Raw genomic sequence first — 18,728 nt, 5'->3', positions numbered from 1 at the left:
TTAACAGAAGTTATAGAAGGTCTCACTGCTCTAGAAAAGTAACAACAGAAAAGTATATTTGTTAAGTATTTTCCTGAATGTGCCATACAATGAATATAGCTATTTTTATAAATCAACTTACATAGGAAAAGGTCCCATAAATGCATGTAATGAGCTTCTATTCATTTTAAAACTTAGAAATAATTTCAAACCATCTTAATAAATGTTACATCATTTTTTCTAATATAGTTCCAGCTATAATATATGCATAATCTAAGTTTTTAAATATTTAGTTCATAAATTCATCTCTATTAACCTCTTAATTAATCACTGTACTATATCTAATAATTCCTATTCTTCATCTAAAATGTATAACTTCACCTTTTGGATGCAACGCATATAAAAAATATTAACACAACCTATGAAAATATTAGTTCTTAATAAAACTACCAGATAGGATAAAAAAATTGCAGGCTAGTTAAATGTATCTAAACTCTGAACACATTTAAATTGTGTTCTAACCAATCTTAACCATTGGGCACCCACTAATTATTTATCTAAAGATAAGTTTAACCTCAATACAGTGAAATAGAGGATGAGACGGTTGGATAACATTACCAATTCAGTGGACATGAATTTGAGCAAACTCTGGAAGATAGTGAAGGACAGGGAAGCCTGGCATGCTGCAGTCCATGGGGTCACAAAGAGTGGGACAGGACTGAGCAACTGAACTGAACTGAACTGTGAAATAAGGCACACTTTGAAAATGTACACAAAAAGCATGTGTGCATGTGGGTGAACACACATGGGTGTATGGAGAAGAGTATTAAAAATAAAAACAAATGGAAAGAAGAGTAAAGTATTTGGGGCAGGGGGCTGTGTCTATTTTCAAAAGACATCTGTCGGGAGAAAAATCTCTGTATATAGAATACTGAATAAAATAAAGAGAAAAAGGAAAAATTTGGCCATCTTTCAAGTTGGTTGGCCTCTTGCTGCCTTCCCTATGTAGTTCTCTCCTCGCCAAGACTCTTTGTAAGAGTGGCTTGACACCACAAAGACTGTGGCAAGGTCGCAGAGAGCATACATTGCCTTTGGATGGCCTGATTAACACTAACATGTGGACTCTTCTGGAAATAAGGACACCAAAGAGAAGCTAAGCTAGTTCTTTAACAGAAATAGCACACACGTACAGTAAGTTTTCTACAGGTTTATTTTACTATGATAAAGTGGGGGAGATTTCCAGAGACTGAAGAAACAGGGAGGATATTCTTTGCAACTTAGTTATCAAACCCTCTATTCCACTCGAAAATCCAGTTACACCATCCTGGTAGGTCATCCAGTCCAAGTCACAAATGGTGAAATTAGGTAGCCCACAATAACTTCTAAAGCTTGGACAAAAGGCATTGTTGCCTTTGCTCCTCTGGTTGGATCTTCCCCGTTTCAATCGAAGAAAAGCCTGAAGCATCCCTTAGAACATTCAAAACACTTTACAGCACCAGGTATGCCCAAATTCTCTTTCACAAAAGAGACAAATATGCTTTAAAAGCTCACTGCCTTAACAAGTAATATCTATAGTGTAGACTTACATAATAGGGATATCTTAGATAAATTTGTAGATCAATCCAATCTTCTTAATTTGCAGGTGTGCACAGTTGAGAAAGTTAAAAATCTTGTCTGTGATCAAACTTCCTTTTATATAAGATGTGTAAGGAACAGTGAAAGAAATTAATTATAGTGACTTTGAGAAGAGGTAGTGTCATAAATCTAAATCATAAAATACTAATTAGACTCATTAAAGGGAGTATATTAATTCCAGGAAAGATCATGGTCTCTCACCTTCATGGCTTTTACAGCTTGCGATCCCGAGTAATCAAATTCTCCTGCCTGACCAATGGACAGACCTCCTGATCCTAGGATAAGAACTTTGGAAACCTGTAAGCAATAAAAAAATGACATCACTTTTATTACTAATATGGGGAAATAAGTCATTTTTAAGTGTGGTAAATATACACTATATTATCTGGCTTTATGTGGGGATTTAAAGTACAATGTTTTGAAATATACAACACATGAGTAAAAAGATCAACAATTTAAACATCTCGGAAAGCAATTTCCAAAGATCATGAAGCTTTTTTCACTTAAGCAAAAAATTTTTGAAAGAGGTCTACATTTTATTTAAACATATATAAATATCTAAAAATAACTACATATATATGGAAATGTATATCTATATGTGTTTATAATAAATATAATTTGTATATAATTTGTAGAAAATCTCCTTAAAATTTAATTGGCTTAATGTATTATTATTCCATGGGTTTCTGCTGGACAAATAATGGGCATAAACGGAAACAAGCCTGTGAGCCTTTCCTAACAAATGAAGAGGAAACAGAGAAGGCGAGGGAAACAGGGACACCTTTATATTTACATTTTGCCTTTACTTTGTGGTTCAATCCAGAAATATTTACAGAAAATACAATAATAAAAAAATGATGTTTTAGCTACATACTGGAATTCATACAAGTTATACATATGACTTCAAGCAAGTAATAATACTGCTTTTTTTTTAACCACAACTGCCAAGCCATTCAGAGGAAGAAGATGTTCTAGGTCACTTCAAGAGACAAGACTTAGGAAACAGTTTGTATTAATGGAGTGCCTACCATGTGTAATGCAGTGTAGAATCCCAAGTTCCCCTTTACCTCACCACTTAAAAAGGAAGGTATCTGAAAAGTATGAGTTGATATTATGAGAAAAACACTATATGGTGGGTGGCTTCGTTAGCTATGGAGCACCCACAGGTTGATTCCACACTGAGTGGCTAGATTACCTCCAATCTTTCCATCTCAGTAAAAGAGGCTGTCATAGAAATCTTTAAAACAAACTATCTAATTCAACTTATCATTTTATGTAAGCATATAAATCAAGCACTTTTATTCATGATAAGAGGATTTGACATACATGTGTGTATGTGTGTGTATATATATACACATATATAATAAATATATATACATATATGTACATGTATGTGCAAATATAAAATACATATACACACATATGTATGTGTATATGTACTTAAAAATACACCTATAGCCTTCTACATTTTATGTAATAATGATGTGGGTGTGCCCTAACTTTGAAAGAAATGAGTGAAACCTTTTCATATTAACATACATATTCAAACAAATAAGGATTCAAGTCCTAGGCTATATTAATCCTTATCTATCTGCTCTTTAGAGGTAAAACAATATTATTCCACTCATGATGTTAAATAATAGATCTTCTAGTTAAAAATATGTGACCATCTATAATGACTGTAGTCTGAACTGTATCTCAAACACGCATTGGGCTCTGGTTTATTGAGTAATGGACAATCTATCAAATTTGAAATTAAATTAAATCTTACTCTTTATTAAATTATTTTTATTAAAAATGTTCTAGAAGAGATGAATTTTTTTTTAATTTTTTATTTTTTTCATTTATTTTTATTAGTTGGAGGCTAATTACTTTACAATATTGTAGTGGTTTTGGCATACATTGACATGAATTAGCCATGGATTTACATGTATTCCCCATCCCGATCCCCCCTCCCACCTCCCTCTCCACCTGATCCCTCTGGGTCTTCCCAGTGCACCAGGCCCGAGCACTTGTCTCATGCATCCAACCTGGGCTGGTGATCTGTTTCACCCTAGATAATGTACATGTTTCGATGCTGTTCTAGAAGAGATGAATTTTATTTTATTTTTTTTTCCATTTATTTTTATTAGTTGGAGGCTAATTACTTTACATCATTACAGTAGTTTTTGTCATACATTGAAATGAATTAGCCATGGATTTACATGTATTCCCCATCCCGGTCCCCCCTCCCACCTCACTCTCCACCTGATCCCTCTGGGTCTTCCCAGTACACCAGGCCCGAGCACTTGTCTCATGCACCCAACCTTGGCTGGTGATCTGTTTCACCCTAGATAATATACATGTTTCAATGCTGTTCTCTTGAAACATCCCACCCTCGCCTTCTCCCAGAGTCCATAAGTCTGTTCTATACATCTGAGTCTCTTTTTCTGTTTTGAATATAGGGTTAACATGATTTTTAAATCACGACATGAAGATTCCAGTGAACATCCAACGACTCATGTAGAACAGACCAAACAGCTGCTAAAATGATGGGTGATTGCAATATTACCAATCGTCTTTCATAGACATCAAAACAGATTACTTCATTCACTTAATAAAGGCATCGCACAATAAAGAAAATCCAAAATATATACACCAAAAAGAAGCCCACATATACTGACCTCAACTCGAGATGCTACTAGGCCTGGCTTCGGTAGTACCGATGTAATGGTGGTTCCTTTCTCTTTCTTTATCAGTGAGAAAAAGGAATCAAACAGGTACTAGAAAAAATAGAGCCAACTAGTTAGAAGTTTCAAAACTCACAAAATTGTCACTTAAAATACAATATGTCCAGTTCAACTTGAACTTTAGATAAGCAACAAATAACTTCTTAGGATAAGTATTCTTATGCAATATTTGTTTGGGGACGGGGGTTGCCAAAGCTAGCAAAACTAAATATTTACTACTCTAAGAATTAGATCAAATAAACACTTCTAACTGCTCATGTCAAATCCTATTAAAAGAACATTTTCAGCAGACAATGAACATTTCAGATAATGCCTTCTGAGAATGTCATTTTCAGCCCCTTAATTATGAAACATTTTCTTCTTCTAAATAAAACTCTAGCTATGCAAAAAAAAGACAAAAGGAAGCTATATTACTTACGCACCCTACAGTGAGAAATTACTGGATTTTTAAATTGTCTATTAGGTCTAAAAATATCTCTAAAGATTGTGTTACATATACAAATATTTCTAAGATGCATAAGCTTTACAATGAATTTATTTCCACTGTTGCACTAGACATGACAAATTTCAACAAATACATTCATTTTGCAACTATTTGGCAGAAAAAAAGAACTAAGTGAGACCAGATATCACATATCTTAATTTCAGTGTTCCTAATCTGAAGTCCTAATATAGGCAAATAATGTAAATTTTAAGTTAAAAAAGTATTTAGCACGCAGTAGGCAATAGATGTATATGTATGCAACTAAATTTTATTTTTGAGTGTAGGTAACGTTGTACTGACTTTGGCTATTAAGAACCATTCTTTCCTAATAATATTAAAACAAGAACAAAATATAAATATCTAAAAAGGGCAATTCAGGGATGAGGAAGTAGAGTCTACAAAGGGAAAATTCCTATTCTCCTCTTCATTTTGCCCAGCTGTCTTTTCTGGGAGCATCTGCTGACCAAGAAGTATTGCCAGTATCACTACTGCAGGCCCTAGCATGTATAAGAGGAAGAGACTTCAGACTTCCCAGACTTTTCTGAATATCTCCACAAGCCCTTTTTGGAAAGATGTTCTTGGACACTGAACCAAAAATTCACACAAAAAAGTAAAAATATTAAATTAAAAACAAAACTCCTCTAGGCATTCCTTATGGTTCTTTGCTTAAGCGATCTGACTCACATGTGCGTGAAAGCGTACCTTCCCCACTCCCCACAACCCTGCTCTTCTTCTTGCTCCTGTTGCTGTTTATTTTCCTTTTATGGCTACACAGCCAGTTGCCTAGGGATTTTTGTGAAGTCACAGATGGGGGATTAAAATTTCATTTCAGTTATGAGAACCAGAGAGCAAGAGGGAATTCATTTGCATAGTGCAACAATTGTAAATTTCAGAACTAAATATATTAAAATGATAATCATTTAAATAAAAATCACATTGCATTAGTTTCTTAAGGGCTTTTGGACTTCAAATTTTTAAAAAGATTGAAGTTTCCTCCATTATAATCATGGGGAAATTTTTCAAACAACACAGGCATTATCAAAGCACTCTTTTTAAGAATGTTCTGTACCGAGACCACCTAGGTAGTTATTTTGGTTTCTCAATTTTTCATATATTTCTGATTGTAAAGAATGTTAATATGTAATAGACCTCATCTTTCTGACATACCTCGGTGTCTGTTGGCCCTGGGCCGACTTCTGGGTGGAACTGCACACCAAAGAAGGGCTTGCTCTCGTGCATAATCCCCTAAAGGAATAAGAAATTGGAAGAAATTCATACAGTAACAGTGAATGTCAACCAGGAATAGGTATGAACCAGTGGACAAGGACGTTCAAATTTTCAAAACTAAGTTGAAAGTTTGAGAATGTTCTAAAAATAAACAGTACTAATAAAAATAGACCAATAAAGACTCAACTGATGTGGTTCCCCTATTTAGAAAAAAAAACAAAAAACTAGCTTGTTCTATAACATTTCAGGCCCCTCTAGGCTCTGATCAGAATCAACTCAAATCCTCTTCTTTTCTCCAACTCCTAAATTACTTCCCCAAAGGTTTCTTAAAGGCTACTTCAGTGCTGAGATGCAGAGACCTGCCTAGACTGGTCCCAAACAAATCTCCTTCCACCAATCACCCATTAGCAATGAATGTGTAACACAGTCATTGATTAACCACTCAAATTGTGGATCTTTAATGAGTCAACTGGCAAGAGAATAAGAAATGACTTTTTTAAAAAGCAGAGGGCTATGGAAAATAATCTATAACAAGAATTATTCCACATACATAGCCTAGAAAAGTCCACGTAAATAAGAGAAAGGTATTTGCAAAACAGAGTACTAAAACTCTTGAATTTCTCTTCACTCACTTACCTCATTTGTTTGATCATTAACGTTCACAAAAAGTGGTTTCCAGCCAGCAGGAAGGGTGCTGTCCAGGGCATAGCCGTGATTCTGAGCAGTAATGAAAGCCTGTCTGTTTGTGATATTCAAAACAGGTTGATTCTGCCCTCTGGATAGAAGACGTGAAAAAGAATATAGAAAAGGAAAAGCAAAGAAAATAACATAAGTGCATTAGATGTAAAATAGAGAGCAAGTAAAGCCTATTAAAATTCAAAATTTCAATTGCTCAGTGAAAAATTACTCCTTGAGAATAATCACAGATTGTTAATCCCAATAATTTTAGCAAATTTTTTTTAAATCAATTCAGGAAGCTTTGTTGTGTGTTAAATATCAGGTCTATTAAACTTATATGATCGGTTTTATAAAAGGGGAATTGCACTCATAACCGAAAGTTAAGATATGCTTACTAGCTTAAAGACAGACAAATATAAGCAATTTCTTTCAAGGTTGCTACAGTAATTTTAAGCTATAGGAGAGTACTTGGGGGATAATAAAGAGGTTACTCCTCAGTCCTGAATCATTTTGAATTATACTTCATGTGGAGGGTGGACTGGGAGAGAAAGTTCCATGTTGAACAAATTAACATCATTTAGGGTAAGGAAGTAAAACCAATAGGATCTGAAGATTTCTGGGTTCTTGAGTTACACTAGTTTCATAATATTGTCAGTGCTCTGAAATCAAGCTTAAAATCCAAAAAAATTTCCTTTGGAATAGTATTTGATTGAGTATTATAGCTTCAATTTATGTCAAGGAAAGGAAAATAACTTTAAATTGTGACAAAGTTATCGTTAGAGAAGACTGCCTTTCCAAAATGTGATAAAAATGGTATCAGGTAGTCAGACAACTGTGAACCATGTAATAGTGTGGTTATCTATTTATTATGAAGAAAATGGTATGTAAGTTCTCTAAGCCTTTTTGGTTTAGTTACTAACAGTATTTCAGAGCCAGTCTGACATGTAAACAGAAGTATAACTGCCTTACCTGTTGGCCATGGACATCTTGTAGACTTCGGCACCAGCAGCCAATCCTGTTATTAAGTTTCCTGTGCTGATTCCAAACAATGGTTCCTTGCGATCACTTTCTAAGATCTAAATTAAGAAAAAAAGGTTATTAATCCAAAAGATCAGGTCCAAAAAAAAAAAAAAATACAACCTCTGAAAAAGTAAAATAATGCATCTTTTTCCCCCTTAATTTATAAGGTAAAGAAAATAGTAATTGAATAAAAAGTTAGGTTATGAATAAGGACAGGACTGACAATTGGAAAGCATTAAAATTCAATAGAATGTACTCAACATCCAGACTAAATTAAATCTAGTTTAATATTTCTCTAGAAACGTGAAAGTCTTATAGGTCCCAAGGTCATGGTGAGTGACACGTTATCATTTTACAATTGTTCAGACAACACATTTGGAAATTGAACTCCAGTTCTCAACACTCACAGACACAATCCCAGCTACTCTGCCTGACAGTCTTTGCTCTTTCTCCTGTAGAACTCTCTCCTGGCTTGTTCCCCCCATATACTATCTGTGCTGACATTACCGGCAAAGTCACAAACAGAAGTACTAAAAATATTCTTGTATAAATAAAGTATATTACAGAACAGACTCCCTCCAGTTCACACACAGACACACTCTCCAGGTTCACTATACCTTTTTGACATTCTGAATTAGTGGTTGTGCAAGAGCTGGGTTGCCAGGCCCTCCAGCAATTAAAAGCCCATCATACTCCATCTTGGTGAAATCATGATTCCAAGGCACTACATGCACTTCTGCCCCTCGCTGGAAAAGAAACACACGAATGGTCAGTTGGGGACTTCCCTGGCGGTCCAATGGTTAAGACTTCACCTGCCAATGCAGGGAGTATGGGCTCAGTCCTTGGTTGGGGAGCTAAGATCCTCATGGCCAAAAAAACAGAACATAAACAACAGGAGCAATTTTGTAACAAATTCAATAAAGATTTAAAAATGGCCCACATCAAAAAAAGAAAAAGAAAAAACTTTTTAAAATAGAATGGTCAATTTAATAATATCTTCTTTGCCAAAGTGCTTATCCTTCTCTTGGCTAATTATTCCCTAAAGGGAAGGGAAACAGAGTACATGATTCAAATAAATAATGCTAAGCATAAATTCTTTAGGGTGACATATTTTGTGGGGTATAAAGGGACCCTACAATAAAATGTGGAAAAAATAGCATTTAAGTTTTGATTCGGAAAAAATAGATAATGCACTTTCCCATACTTCCTCTCACTTCAGGAGGTTGCAACCTAAAGGCTTCCTGACTGGGCACACAAGAACGCAGGTTATCTTCACTTACTCCAGGAAAGGGAGTGGCAAAACAGAAGGTGAACCCATTTCCTCCAATATTTATTTTGGTCCACCTCTCCCCTTTTTCAATTCCTTATTTTTTTATCTTCCCAAATTTTAATTCACCTTCTTTCCTGGGTTTTTTCATATCTGTATTCTAATAGAAAAATTAGAACTTTTCTATACAAAAGTGGATGGAAGATGGCTTTGATTGTTTTGCTAGAAGCATTTAGCAAGACAAGAATTTGAGAGAGAAGTTTCTTTGGAGAAGTTTCCAAGAAATACTAATAGCAAGCAACATGGTGAAAGACCCTAATAAAGTATGCATTATCAATCAGACACCACAATGCACAAATAGAGCTTCAGCTCACTGGGGAACTCTGAGAGCCAGTATAGAATATTCACCTAAAAACACTCGTGTGGCAAAGGAACTGGGGAATTGACACTGTCATTGATTGGGGCTTCTCCAGGGATCATTAATTCTATATCATTTCCTGCCTGCCAGCAGCCTCCAACCAACCCAAGAGAGCCCTGAGGCAACGAGATGCAGACACTTGCAATTGGTAGATGGACAAAATGGCTTAAAATGATAAAATAAGAGGGTCATATGGCTAAGCCATCTACAGCATCTACTGTTTAAGAGTCCATGCACATTTTTGTTAATAAAATTAATCAGTGCTTGTGCCATGTATCAAAATATCAATTAGTAAGTGAAAAGAACAGTCATCATTTTCTTCTGTGTGTTGTAGGCTTTGAACATTTTTGGTTTTTATTTTTTTATTTTTATTTTTTTATGAAAAAGTCAAGATTTATTTCAAGGAAACCAAAGCATCTATGTATATGCTGTCCAATTTTGTTGCCACTAACCACAAAGATTTTTAATAGCAATCTACATCTCTAATTTTAACAGGGATAAATGTATTATCTCACAGACCAAAGGCTGCGAGACTATATCATCTGACATGCTGAGAAAGTATACAAGCTTTCTCTGAAACAGAGAAAATCAGATTAATACTAATGATCAGTATTACACACCCCCATCCTTGAGATGGAACAAATTACTTACCTTTACTAATAAGCGGATCACATTGTTTTTTATCCCACAGTCTACAGCTACCACTTTCACAGGATTTCCTTTGCCGTACACCTTGACATCCTGCCATTTTAAAAACCAGAGTCAGAGGGAAGGTCCAGCTATGAGCAACACACCAATATCATAAACACATCTCAGGATGCTCTGCACTTAGTAACAGATTGATAGCTAACTACTAGGGAGTGGTTGGCAGTTAACAATCAGTTTGTAAGAAAGACATAGCAAATGCCACAAACTCTATCTTGTTCATGAGAACAAAGTATTTTGCTGTTTGATATAAAATGTTGATTACAGTAATAACAATTATCCCTAAGAAATTGGTTGCTTCCATAATTAACAAATATTTTTTCCCATGTTTTGCCTCATTAACCACCAGTAGCAATGGAATTTCCAAGTATTATTGCCTGATTCAGCACTAACAGATGTAATAATAGATACATCATGGCTTTAAACACCTCTTGATCCTCAACTTGCAATGAAGTTTGGATGAGGGAGTGCTATTGTGCATTAGGTTTAGGAAGTGGGGCTAATGGATAAAATCAGTCTGAGTCAGAGGAATTGCTAAACTAGAGTAGACCACTGGTCCCTTTAGGTTACTGTGCAATCATTTGCATTTAAATGGTAGACTTCATAAAAGGATCCCAGAGCATATCATAATCATTATGTATGTTTTAAGCACTGCTTGGAGTCAGATCCATTTTCACAGGCATTTACCCAAGAAGCAGTTCCCCAAAGTCATAAAGGAAGAAATAATAGAAATAGAGAGAGAGAAAGCCTAGAGAGCTGGGTGCCTTCACTGGTTCCAGCTTCAAGAGTCAGCAAACACATTCTGAATTTAGGATGATTTTGAAGTTTCGTAAAAGTTTTAGATGAAATTTGCAACCTGGTCTCTTCACAAACGCACCATATACCCTCCATACAGAATGACATGAGTAAGCAAGACCTCACAGAAACAGGAATACATGAATTTGCTAGGACTCTCCAAGAGAGAAATACATTATGCAGTGTTTTTCAACCTTATTTGACCATAGAATTTTTTTAAGGTGACTTTCTCCAGGCCAGTGCTTCTCACATTCAGAAAATGCTACCCCAAGTTAGTTCTAAACTCTAATAAAATTCTATAAAAATAGCCCTCTATCACACTGTGTCTCATCTCTTCATAGGGAAGTGAAGTGAAGTGAAGTGAAATGAAGTGAAGTGAAGTGAAGTCACTCAGTCGTGTCCAACTCTCTGCAACCCCACGAACTGTAGGCTCCTCCGTCCTTGGGATTTTCCAGGCAAGAATACTGGAGTGGGTTGCCGTTTCCTTCTCCAGGAGATTTTCCCAACCCAAGAATTGAACTTGGGTCTCCAGCATTGTAGGCAGACGCTTTACAGTCTGAGACACCAGGGAAGTCCTCATAGGGAAGTGTGTTGAAATCTCTATCTCCTGTTTGTTTAGGTGCATGCTAAGTCGCTTCAATTGTGTCCAACTCTGTGCGACCCTATGGACTGTAGCCTGCCAAGCTTCTCTGTCCATGGGATTCTCTAGGCAAGAATACTGGAGTGGGTTGCCATGCTCTCCTCCAGGGAATCTTCCCGACCTAGGGATCAAACCCACATCTCTTACGTCTCCTGCATTGTCAAGCAGGCTCTTTACCACTAGCATCACCTGGGAAGCCCCATTTTTGTCTAAGCCACCTTCTTTCTCCTGTTTGTCTAAACCATCTTGCTGTCTATTTTCCTGCTATTGCTGGTCAGTCTGAGCTTTCATGACTTTTGTCTGAATTAACTGCAATAACTTTCTAGTTACTTGCTCTTTATCCCTGTTTATTTTGCTCCAAAATGCTGCTGATTTTGGAGTTCAGTTGATTCATTGAGTCAATAATACTAAACCCTCTAGCTCTAGCCCTGTCCATCTCCATCTCCACTCAACTTTAGCCAAATGTGAACAGCTGTATTTGTGAACCTGTTGGTCAGACACACCGAATTAAGCATAACTTTTCAAACACACCATATTGTTTCACACCTCTGTGCCTTTCAACACATGCCATTTCCTCTGCCTAAAACAAAGCTCTCCATCTACTGACTTACTCTTTATGTCTCAGGACAAGCCTGAATCCTCTGCAGGGACTCCCCTAATCTACCTCTTTAACTGGATGTTTCCCCACACATGACCTTACGATGCCTTGTGCACATTCCAAAGACAGCATTTATTATTGTCTTTGCTCCATGATGATAGCTTGTTTGCATACCCCACCAAACTCTATGGTCCCCAAGAACAGAAACTATAGCCCAAGAGACTAACAACTTTAATCAATATCAACACAGGTATTGATTTTGTAGAATACTTAGATGTATTTTATGCTTTCTTATAAATATACAATATACATATCTCATTTTGGAGTGGTACAGCCGTCATGAGGAACACTAATTTTTGAAGTGAGGTATAATACATTAAATTTTTGGTGTGCACAGGAATTCTTTTCCCTGCACAAAATAACCTCAGATTCTCATTACAATATTGTGTCTGAATTCTATAAACTGCTCTCAACTCTCTGGCAGACCATTAGCTCTGACTACTGATTGTCACTGTACCTATCTGGCAATTGAATGGCCCTTGTATTTGACATTTTAAAGTCTTGAGTGAAGGAACCACAAAAAGAAATAAGAAAAATTAAAATAATAGTAAACAGACTCTAAATCAAGCCATGCAAGTTCCCTATAAGTAGAAGTTGCTAACTTTAAACGCACTGCTTTTGCAATATATCAATGTATAACCATTTTCCCTTCAATTCTGATGCTTGTGGAAGATGATTTTTGCTTAAATGTAGATTTTGGTATTACAGAATAGGAAGATCTAAAGGGAATAAAATAAAACCACAAAATATGAAGGAAAAGCTCTCACCTTGGTTGAAACCTCGGCAATCAAATTTTGCTTATTTGGATCCACAAAATCCACAGACTGACCTTCAAATTCAATCTTCCCAAGCATGGTACCCTATCAAATTAAAAAATTAGACAGTTAACAGGGGGCAATGACGCAGGTGCTGGCAGGATAAATTCACAGTAACTTATACAGCTGCTCCAATATTTAGATGTCTTTATAACTACTCATAACCACCAGCAGATCATCTTCTCAACTTGAAAAGATGAAGCAGTTTGCATGGTACATTTTGGAAAACATGCTCAAAAGTAAAATTACTTCTTTTAGGACTGAGATAGTCACCTGGGGTAAGCAAAGTCAAAGGATAACAGAATTTGGATTGCCAGAAAGTATACAAATCAGAGTATTTAGTGTACTTATGACCTAAAACTATTTTGTTGGAGATGTGCAAGATAATAGATTGAGAAAAAGAAATCTAAAACTTGCTGAAAATTGAAAAAGAATGGAAATGTTTTTAAACAGTAAAATTTACACCCCCCAAAAAAATGTGAAATGTTGTATAAGTCACAAACTTTGAGAAATGGCAATGAAAGTTTCATTTTTTATATATGCTAAGAAGGGCTTGAACTTCACAAATTAGCCTTGCTAGCCAGAACATAGCAAATATTTTCATATTATTCTTTGCTATCCTGAGATTAGCTTATTTGTTAGTAAATCTAGTTTGACCTGTTTAGACAAATGGTATGTTATGTTTAGTAATGAAGACTTTATTGAGAGGGGAAAAGATTTAAAAAAATGGCATATTATGTTTTGTAACGAAGACTTTATTGAGGGGGGAGGAGATCAAAATAATTTACTGATCTGCTTGTCTCCAAGGAAATTGTTGCACTGAAGGTAGTAGAAGAAAGTCTTTATCTCCTTCTGAAACATATTTCTTAGGAGAAGAAGTAACTTGGGAGTGAGTTGATGCTAGCACCTCATCCAGATGGTCATTTCAGTGTGATTATTGCAACCAGAGTACCATCTCAAACTCTGGGGAAGACAGTGAAAACCACCTTTCACTTCCATAGTGGATTATTAAGTTTCATGGTGGTCTCCACTTACTTTTATAGTCCAAATCACAGAATTCCTTGACTATATTTATGGATCCCTAATTTTGAAATTTGGTTTTCAGTTCTTATTCCCTTTTACTTAAAGCATGCTGAATGAAAAACACCCTTACTCTTCAACCTAAGACTCAGAGAACATACATTTTTAATATGAACCCATATTACTCATAATCAAATATAGTAGGCAGTACTACTATTTTGTCTTGCTAATCTATTCAGCCAGATTTTGAAAACCTAACTACCTCTGATAAAAGCAGTGCTCAGTCATGTCCGACTTTTTGAGACTCCAGGGACTGCAGTCCGCCAGTGTCCTCTGTCCATGGAATTTTTCCAGACAAGAATACTGGAGTGAGTTGCCATTTTCTACTCCATTGACAAAAGCAAGGTTCACCTTAAACTAATATATCACATGAAAAACATAATCCGGTTTTATATTTTCCCAAATTACTAAGCCTGTCTATATTGTATCCAATCTGCCAATTCTACAGCTTGGATTGAATTTCCCAATTTTATTCCCCCTCCCACCTGGCACTCTCATCACTGTTTACTGCTCCCACAACATCATTGGGCTAAGAAAATGCAAAAGTCCACCTGGGATGTATAATCTGCATAAATAATCTAGAACATTTATTCTCAAGAAAATCATGGAGGAGGGAATGAAATCAGAGGTAGAGTAGAAGGACTGCAAACATTCTCTCTGTCTTCCTTCTGGTCTTTAGTATGTGGCCATGTTCTTATTTTTAAAGCTTTCTTTCTGTTTACAGAGATCCTGAGTCCATATATATTCTAATAAGGAAACTACAACAGATTTTCTTGGAGAACCTTTTTCACTTTGAAACTGTATCTTCCTTTCTTTTTCAAGAAAATACATAGAATATAATAAGAAACCTCTAATGGCATTTAGGGTATTTAGTTAACATTCATGAGATAAAGTTTCTTTGTGGTCTGGGATATGAAGGTTTCATGTAAGAAAAAAGTGTCCACCTCTTATTACAAGGAGAAGGAAGCAGACGGTGATGAGACATTCTCAGAGGAAGGGTCAAATATTTCAGCAAGCAGATAGAAACGCAATAGACAAACTTACCTTCATCTTGGTCACTGGAACAATTTTAAGAAAGACTAGAGGTAGCACATAGCACATCATTTAATACACTCACAAATTTCACAAACTCCTTCAAAAGGACTAAACAGATAACAGCCCTAGTGCTGTACACTTCGTGGTTTGCATTTTTCAGCAGGTAGGTATTCAATTTAGGCAAAATTCTTACGCATCTAGTTACCTTCTCCACTTGTTTCACTAGCCCTGTCACATGAGCTGAATCACCAAGACTTTACTTGGGATGATGAGCATAGAGTGGGCACTCAGTTAGCTACTGCTGAGGGAATTAATCTCAAAACCATTCATGAACAAACATCCCAATCAAGTATTCAGTCTTGAAAGTTACATCAAATAACTTTGAAAAAGTAAAACAGGATGACAGAGACCCAAATGACAGAAATGGGCTGGATTTGTTCTTTTACATACCAATGTGTTCCCTGGGCACTGAGAAAAAACATACATATATATGTATGTATACATGTATACATATATACATACATATGTATGTATGTGTATATATGCATGTGTGTATATGTATTCATATATACATACATATGTATACATGTATATATACATATATATGTATCTATGTATACATAAACATATATATAAACATAGATTTGGCTAAATATGATTACAATACCTTATCTCTAATTATTTTAGTCAGCATTCTTGTATCCACTCCATAAATGGCAGGGACCTGTGGAGGAAAAAAAAAAATGTAGTGACAGTAAAATTGGAGGAAATTAGGTCCAGCTTAGTGTTTTCAAGTTGCCAACTTAACATCATCTATCTACTTGAGCAGTAAATAATTTCCCTACTCCTTCTTTTCTCTGATCTAGCGTGACTGTGTTGTGAGAACAAGGTAAATTGCTGTTCTTGTTGGGCACAGGACTCTTAATACCCAGACCATTCCTCAGAATGAAAAATGAGAAATTTGGAACATCAATCTTCTACTACAGTTCTATTGCTTTTAATCCAGGATGTTAAACACATAAGAAAATTTTATATATAATAGGTATATTTTAAAATAACAGAATTTGTGAAGTGAACTTCATAAGCAAAATTACATAAATTATATGCAAAGCCATGCTTCTGGCACATAGGAGGCAATCAGGGGGTTTACCTGGAGGTTGTTCTAGTTGTCCAGCCACTCAGGTGTGGCCAACTCTTTGTGACCCTGTGGACTGCAGAACATCAGGCTTCCCTGTCCTTCACCACCCCCCAGAGTTTTCTTAACAAGCACCTCTGTTAAATTTTGCCTAGTCTATTAGTCAATCAGGCAACACCTCCACTTGATTTAGTTTCTTTGACTAGATTAGATAAGGTGTGGTATCTATCCCTCGTATCCAGTTTTGCTTTCTGTGGTTTCAGTTACCTGCTATTGCCAATAGTCTAAGAATATTTTTTTAAATGGAAAATTTCATAAATAAACAATTCATAAGGTTTCAATTGTGTACCATTCTGAATAGTGTGTGTGAACCACCGCTTTGTCCAATGAATCCCACTTTGAGTCATTTAGTAGCCAACTGAATTACCAGGTTTATGGCTGCAATATCTCAGTGCTGAGTTCAAAGAGCTCTATTTTTCTTTGTACTAGCTCCAAAGCACAAGAGTAGTGATGCTGGAAATTCAGATATTCCTTTACTGTGCCTAATTTATAAATCGAACTTTGTCATAGGTATGTGTATACAAGAAAAAATACGGCATTAGCATATATATCAGTTCAGTTCAGTCGCTCAGTCGTGTCCAACTCGTTGAGACCCTGCAGACTGCAGCACGCAGGCTTCCCTGTCTACCACCAACTCCTGGAGCTTAATCAAACTCATGTCCCTCGAGTCAGTGATGCCATCCAACCATCTCATCCTCTGTCATCCCCTTCTCCTCCCACTTTTAATCTTTCCCAGCATCAGGGTCTTTTCCAATGAATCAGTTCTTTGCATCAGGTGGCCAAAGTATTGGAGTTTCAGCTTCAGCATCAGCCCTTTCAATGAATATTCGGGACTGATTTCCTTTAGGGTTAATGGTTTAATCTCCTTGCAGTCCAAGGGACTCTCAAGAGTCTTCACCAACACCACAGTTCAAAAGAATCAATTATTCGGTGATCAGCTTTCTTTATAGTCCAACTCTCATCCATACGTGACTACTGGAAAAACCATAGCTTTGAGTAGACAGACCTTTGTTGGCAAAGTAATGACTCTGCTTTTTAATATACTGTCTAGGTTGAACATAACTTTTCTTCCAAGGAGCAAGCCTCTTTTAATTTCATGGTTGCAGTCACCGTCTGCAGTGATTTTGGAGCCCCCCAAAATAAAATCTCTCACTGTTTCCATTGTTTCCCTATCTATTTGCCATGAAGTTAGTTTTCTGAATGTTGAGTTTTAAGCCAAGTTTTTCACTCTCTTCTTTCACTTTCATCAAGAGGCTCTTTAGTTCTTCTTCACTTTCTGCCATATTATTATATATAGGATTTGGTACTATCCACAGTTTCAGGCATCCACAGGGGGTCTTAGAACATATTCCCCATAGATAAAAGGGGAAAGAGCAGAGTTAAGAATGAGGAAACAGATTCTAGTTCTTTTTTCTTCAGTCAATTATTTGAGTGATGTATGAGCAAGGTGCCTTCCCTCACCCATCCATAGAAGGAGGTAAACTGGCTATAATTTTAGACCCTGTTCTACTCTATGTGTCTATGATTATGGAAGAAGACTCAAGGCACATTTTTAAAACAAGCTAAAAAACCGTGGGTTATACTTAAACTATTAATTCTGACACAAAGCAGCTATAATATCAGGGGCCGATATAACATGAAGGAAACATTAATGACAACTACAAAGAGGTAAATTCAGACAATGATTGAAAGAAATTAGAAAAGACCTGGGAGATCATACAGATGCTTTATTATCTCTTTTAACATTTAGCAGTAGTGATATCCAGGAAACTAAGGTCAATATTTTTTTTGTTGTTGTTAGGAGGAGGCACCATTGAGCCCCAGTTAGTAGATGTTTGGGTTTCTCTGGTGGTTCAGATGGTTAAAAAAACTGCCTGCAATGCAGGAGATCTGGGTTCGATCCCTGGGTTGGGAAAATCCCCTGGAGAAGGGAATGGCACCCCATTCCAGTATTCTTGCCTGGAGAATCCCATGGACAGAGGAGCCTGGCGGGCTACAGTGCATAGGGTCACAAAGAATCGGACATGACTGAGCATCTAAGCATACACATGTGGTAGATGCTCATTGGAGTGTCAGAATTTTTTCAGGTTAATATTCTGTCAATTACAGGCCCAATAGCAACTTAAGAAAAAGCAGCTATTATAATGGTAGAAATGAAGTATAATATAGCAGGTCCATTAACTCTAATTATTCTAAGTATGTCTGACATTCACCCCAGGAGAATACTCTTATTTGATTAGAAAATAATATTCAAAGAAAGGCAGATATAGGGTTTCCCAGGTGGCACTAGTGGTAAAGAACCTGTCTGCCAATGCAGGAGACATAAGAGATGTGGGTTCGATCCCTGGGTGGGGAAGACTTCCTGCAG

General features: G+C 36.3%; 1 protein-coding gene across 1 annotated transcript in view; it reads right to left on the bottom strand.

Annotated features, from left to right (window-relative positions):
• The window catches only part of CPS1 (carbamoyl-phosphate synthase 1), a 143,912-nt gene that overhangs the window by 90,945 nt on the left and 34,239 nt on the right, over positions 1–18,728 (bottom strand). Inside the window, exons 5-13 of the mRNA XM_070458598.1 lie at positions 15,833–15,889; positions 13,003–13,095; positions 10,089–10,178; positions 8,370–8,498; positions 7,702–7,808; positions 6,691–6,829; positions 5,995–6,072; positions 4,278–4,376; positions 1,816–1,911 (exon numbers count right to left, since the gene is read on the bottom strand). Of these exons, the coding sequence (XP_070314699.1) occupies positions 1,816–1,911; positions 4,278–4,376; positions 5,995–6,072; positions 6,691–6,829; positions 7,702–7,808; positions 8,370–8,498; positions 10,089–10,178; positions 13,003–13,095; positions 15,833–15,889 (888 nt within the window). The remainder of the gene's footprint in view (positions 1–1,815; positions 1,912–4,277; positions 4,377–5,994; positions 6,073–6,690; positions 6,830–7,701; positions 7,809–8,369; positions 8,499–10,088; positions 10,179–13,002; positions 13,096–15,832; positions 15,890–18,728) is intronic.

Source organism: Odocoileus virginianus, chromosome 30, assembly GCF_023699985.2.
Source record: "Odocoileus virginianus isolate 20LAN1187 ecotype Illinois chromosome 30, Ovbor_1.2, whole genome shotgun sequence".
NCBI lineage: Eukaryota > Metazoa > Chordata > Mammalia > Artiodactyla > Cervidae > Odocoileus > Odocoileus virginianus.
The sequence above is the reverse complement of the archived record's forward strand: the minus strand, read 5'-3'. Positions and strand labels throughout refer to the sequence as shown.